The 6,004-nt window shown below is 34.7% G+C and overlaps 1 protein-coding gene across 1 annotated transcript in view; it reads right to left on the minus strand.

Annotated features, from left to right (window-relative positions):
• LOC100634089 (multidrug resistance-associated protein 4-like) overlaps positions 1–3,742 on the minus strand; it is a 9,702-nt gene extending 5,960 nt beyond the window's left edge. Inside the window, exons 1-8 of the mRNA XM_019995731.1 lie at positions 3,658–3,742; positions 3,505–3,615; positions 1,810–1,924; positions 1,465–1,683; positions 1,333–1,422; positions 1,116–1,279; positions 807–932; positions 515–761 (exon numbers count right to left, since the gene is read on the minus strand). Coding sequence (XP_019851290.1) covers positions 515–761; positions 807–932; positions 1,116–1,279; positions 1,333–1,422; positions 1,465–1,683; positions 1,810–1,924; positions 3,505–3,615; positions 3,658–3,716 — 1,131 coding nt within the window. The 5' untranslated portion in view covers positions 3,717–3,742. The remainder of the gene's footprint in view (positions 1–514; positions 762–806; positions 933–1,115; positions 1,280–1,332; positions 1,423–1,464; positions 1,684–1,809; positions 1,925–3,504; positions 3,616–3,657) is intronic.
• Positions 3,743–6,004: the final 2,262 nt, after the last annotated feature.

The following is a 6,004-nucleotide window of genomic DNA, read 5'->3' on the forward strand; positions in this document are numbered from 1 at the left end:
TCCGTTCTTATATAATTTTCTTCTGATACATAGAAAGTGTAAGCTTAATTTGATTCAAAGTAAATATTTTAAATAAAGTTTTAGAGTTGCCCAAAAATTGGACCAAATACCCTTTGCCAAAAACAGCTGGATTTTTTATGCATGTACAGTATATGTCGTTATGTTGTGTACAAAGTTTGAGCTTATTCTGATTAAATAGAATTTTTAGATTTGCTCAAAAAATCCAGCCAAATATTTGCATGTATATAAATACATGTAGCATATCCAAAGTGTCAAAAACAACTAAAAAACAACTTTTTAATTGTTATAATGTTCTGATATATATGCATATTTTTTATATTGTGTAAAATGTTTGAGCTCATTCTAATTAAATTGGGACTTTTTATTATTTTTTATTAAAGCTGCTTTTTATATGATCAGTTCATGAAGCATGCCTTTTAGCTGACATCAAATGCTTGTGGGAAAGCCAGCTTAATTAATTACAAATGTAATAAAATTAATAACCAATAATTACTTTAATTCTCTTGTATCCAACTCGTGATTCAAGCAGATACAGAAGTGCCTGTGAAAAATGACTAAATGTAAAGCGGAGAAAGATGGTGTGAGCAAAGACACTGTACACAATCCCAGGAGTTAAGTCACCTCCAGTCAGTAAAAATACAGAGAGCAATACATATATTAACAAGTTGTGGATTCTGGTAGCATAAGCAACACTCAACTGCTTTACAATAATGCCTTTAAATACATCCCACACTTCCTCCCTACAAAAAAGCTCAGGTTGTTATCACTGTAATAATTATGTGTACCTTCTTATTTTACAGACCAGTTGACTAAAAGCATATTCCCATCCATACATTTTAATGACTCTAATTCCACTGATTATCTCATTCATAACTTTGACTCTTCTATCAGTAACTTTAGCTGCTTTAAACCTAACATCATCACAGTAATAGTTATATACGTAATTCTAGATAATCAGTGCCAATACAAACTTGCAAGAAATTGATACAACACTTACATTTATTGTGTATTAATAATACTACATGTACTTGATGCATAAAAAGAAGAATGTACATAATAACAAAAAGACAAAACAAAGCAAGTTATTGACAAACCTAAATATTGAGTAAATAACAGATAAAGAGATTAATACTGGCAGTGATACTAGTATCACTCCAACAATGATCACGGAACTCCACTGTACTTTTAAATATAAAAGATATAGCACCACAAATAAATGAATGGGAAATACCAAAAAGAACGGAAAGTATAATATGCACTAAAAAAGCAACGAAAAGGATGTAACACAAAATATCATAAAATTTATCTAACTTCATCAAAGCGATGGACATCATTCGAAGCTATATTGATCACATGGCCCATAGTCACATGACTCAATGTGCACTGACTTAAGGATAATACCTGATTAGCAAAAAAGATCAAAGTAACAATACACAAAATTACTTTAAAATAAATGGCATTGGTTAGAAGAATCCGGACCATTCCTCCAAATTTACGACCAACATAAAACACCAGATTAAGAAGGATCAGAAAGGCAGACATTAATATAAGGAGAGCAGCATAAATATATACATTATTAGTATCCTCTGGTGTAGGAGTCTCAAGAGAGAAATAATCAGTTAACAAACCCAATGTCTCTGATTGTGCCATAAATACAGCTACCTATTAATAAAATCAAGAAGACAATTGAAAGGAGGGAGAGTTAATACTAGAGATTTGTAAGGACAAAACCAATTATCATCATATAAGTTGCAGTACAGTTTCAGCTATAGGAGATAATAAACTTGCCAGTAGTAATGCTAGGAATTGAATTAGTAACGATCTCCACCAAAAACACTTCAGTATCACCCACCACAGCCTTACATTAGCTGAGCCCCTAGTTGATAGCTCGTTTGACCAATATCTATCAGTAAAATAGCAATAAAAATTGCTAATAAAAGTTTCCCGGCTCAAACCTAGTCTCATGTAGCCAAACCCACCATCCGTGTCTTGCTACACAAGACTAGCTCCAACCAGGGGTACCAGAAAGCTGTGGCTGCATGAGTACAGGCTACTCTAGCAAAATGGGTGCACTTATTGGGGCGAGCCTAAGCGAGTCCCACATAATCGACATGAGTATGTAAGTCTGTCTGTTTGCATGTACACGTACGTCACTCCTATTTATTCATATGAAAAAGTTTCCACTTTTAAATAAATTCAATAACTTCATTGAAAATGGGTGTGGTCACAATAAAATAAAATGGCAGCTGGGCTGCAAATGACTAGCCATTAGGGAGAGATTGCTACCATCCCGTAAACTATTGGTAAACGGAGTTTTACAGGCTTCGCCTGTATACTATACTGGGGCTTTGCCCCAGTATACTACTTTACACAATATAGAAATTAACTATAGATACAATAATCAGCAAGGTTTGGCAGTAGGATCGTGGTGGCTCAGTGGGGAAGGTGTGGGGGTACAGTCTGGATGTGGCACTGGTTCGAATCCAGCTCAAGGCATGGCCAGTTGCTTTAAAAAAATTTTTTTAATTTAGTTTCAAAAATTGAATTCTTTTACCTTTTCTACTTAACCTTTTCTACTTAGCCTTGTCCCTTAGTTATGTTAGGAGTCCCCTAGTTAGCTATTGTTTTAGGGTTTAGCGTTTAGGGTGGCGGTTTTTTTAGAGCATTCCTAGTCATTTTATGAGTCCCCTAGTTATGTTAGGAGTTCCAAAGGTTGGTTTAGGGTTTAGTTTTTTTATTTTGGAGCATCCCCTAGGTTTTAAAAGTCCCCAGTTGGCTTAGCAGTCCATGACAAAAACTAATTTCCATTTTGCACCAATGCGCATATGCACAAAGTTGTTTTACAGACATTTACAGGACAGTAACAATCTCTCCCTAATGGTTTTTCTGCAAATCAGTCAGCAAGACTAACTTAGACTGTAATCACTGTACTTCAGCAAGGTAGGTTATGAAAGCAGATGTTCTTCATTGATGTAAACAACTCTGATCAAGTGAATGTCAGTCACAGTCAGAGACAGTCTAAAGCCCTGAACTAACTTGGAGCATGCTGATGCAACAATCATTGAAGTACATTTGCTACAGTTGCCTATATCTAGCTATATTATTTGTGCAATGACTGGTTGTAGCTATTTTTAATGCTATAAGCAAGGTAACTTGAATTGCTGCAGAGATTATAGTGGTAGATCATGAAGAACTACATCTATCAAGTTCTGAGCCTGCTTATATGTGCACAATCATCTTCATCATGCACCACAATGACATGATGAGTATTGTTAGTTTGTTGAGATATATTGTATGTAAATTGCTTTACTTGCTCAGGCTCACCCCCTTATTGTTCTACATTCATCTAGTAATTATTATTTTATTGACAGATTGACTCAGTTAGTGGGTGTATCTTGGTCAATAACGGGTGCCAGTGCACCCCCTAAAAATTCCTTGCCGCACCTCCCTCCTACCCTAATTAGCTAAAATTTGCAAACTTACCCCTTGAATTTCTCATGTAGATACAATGAGTCACACTCAAAAGGATGAGGATACAGGTCAGAATGAGCCAGACTTCTGCAACAACCAACCCAAAACAATGGATCAACCCAGCTATTAAACAACAGAATAAAAAGTGTAGACTTTTTGTCTTACCAAAAGAAGAGTCTGCATATAATATTGTACTTAAAATCTTTTCTATAATCTTTCATCATGCTTTCATATCATCATTCCTAGGCAGACACGCCCATTTCTTCCCTTTTTTCAACAGGCCACACCCACTAAAGGCGGGGCACATTTTTGAGCTATCTCGGTTTATGGATTTCAGCCGTCTTGTCAAGTTCAAGGGTTCAAGTTGTATTGTACGAGGTATTGTACTCTATCCTGGTATAATATTGGAGCTACCTTTAGTCATTACACCTGTATTTTTCTATATCAATTCAAAGGTAAGGAGGCTATAATCTTCTAGTCACAGCATTTATAGTACAGTCCCAATTCAAATCATACAATATGACACGAATTAGCCATGCAGTAGCTGTTGAGAGCACCTATGACAGTAAGCCTGAGAATATTATGCTCACAATTTCTGTAATTATGCTATGCTTCAGTTCCTAATGATTGTTGAATTATTCTTTTCAATTCATTGCTATTATTCTCAAAATTATTCTTCAAAAATACATATTTTTGAAAATTAATGTAGCAATGCTTCAAAAACCTTAAAATATGCACCCTTTCTGATATGTGTGTATACATATTTCACTGTTAACAAAAAAAAGCTTTAGTTATGATACTTTTACTTCATGGACCAAAATTTTGCTTCAGTAAAAAACCTTGTTTTCACCGGCAGTCACCGGCCAAGGCATATAGTTCTTTAAAAAATAGCAAGTAGTACATGATAAAATAGGTTGCTGTGCCAGCATTATTCTTTGTGCTCCTGAGGCTCTATTATGCTCAAAAAATGCCAGCCTAATATTCTCAGGCTTATATGACAGTACGTGTTCACATTTTAAAAATGTTAAGCCCCCCCAACTTCTGAATCATGCCTATGACTATGACACCTATGCACATACATTCACTCTTTATCACTAGTCACTGGATAAAGAAACTACTGCACTGTAACAATTTATAATTATTACAAGATGATTGATGTTTCTCAATGGAGAGCAAGTATTGGACTGTGGAACTACTGTCAAGCTGCCTCCAGTAGATCTGCAGCTAATGGCTGCCACTCTCACTCATTCAAAGCTGCAGTAGACAGCAAATCAGGCAGTACTACATCAGGAGAGAAGACATCTAAATTGCCAGCAGCTCTGTCTTTTATTGTTTCTCTTCTTTTATCTTTATTAAGATATATGAAGCTCAATTTTTTTCTTCCAACTGGTAAACAAATTAACAGTATTATAATATATATTATCAAACAGTGTATTTACAATAGGTATAATTACTGTTACTGTTATGATCCACTGCCTCCAGTCATTAGTCTTGTTTATAGCTGTGATTGGCAGTAGCTCTGACCTGATGTACTATTTGTTTTTACTTCTCCTCTTATCAGGAGATGTTGAACTCAATCCTGGTCCTATGATTGATGATCAACCAAATATTTTTCTATTACTTCAATGGCTTAAACCACTTGTTGACTGGCAATCATTTGGTCTTCTCTTACCTGGAATAACACAACAAGATATTACAACAATTGAAGACTTTGAAATTGATAAAGAGCAAAGTAAAGAAGGTCTTTTCTCTAAATGGTTAAAAAAGAATCCTACAGCAACATGGAGAGATGTACTCAATGCATTGAATAAAAGAGAAGAGATTAATTTATTACAAACTATTAATGATCAGTTACAAGTACATCAATGTACAGGAGGTATAATCACATGTTTATATATTAATAATTATATTAAATATATAATAGGTAATACTGATGCTCCTACTAGTACTGTATCAGTAGTGTCTACTGTATCATCGTCAGTTTCTGTGATTACTAAACCTGTTACTAGTACTTCATTAGGTAAACATACACTTAATACAACACTCATTAACTGATACACTACTGCAGGTAATCCAAAGGATATATTAAGGACTCATTCTGTTAAACTCACTGATGCTATTACTACTAACCTTTACAGAGTAACTGATGTACTGTATGCTGAAGGACTGATACCGCTGAATACTAAAAGGGACATGTACTCATTGACAGGAGAAAATGAATCAAAGAAAACTGGGAAACTACTCATTACACTACAAGCAACATTGGAATCCTCTCTTAATCCAGAGCAGTATCTTATTGATATATGTCATGTATTAATAAACCAACAACATCATACACTAACAGATATTGCTACCTCTATATTACACCAGTTAGGTGAGTGTGTGTATGTGCATTATCAGTGATCAATATAGTCATTATATCTCAATACATTAGATCTGTCTATACCTTATATTGTCAGTTCACATACTGTACTACCATCACCAGTTGATGATATATCCAATACACTAGTAC

This window comes from Amphimedon queenslandica, unplaced genomic scaffold, assembly GCF_000090795.2.
Source record: "Amphimedon queenslandica unplaced genomic scaffold, v1.1 AMPQUscaffold_13522, whole genome shotgun sequence".
In the NCBI taxonomy this organism is placed as follows: Eukaryota; Metazoa; Porifera; class Demospongiae; order Haplosclerida; family Niphatidae; genus Amphimedon; species Amphimedon queenslandica.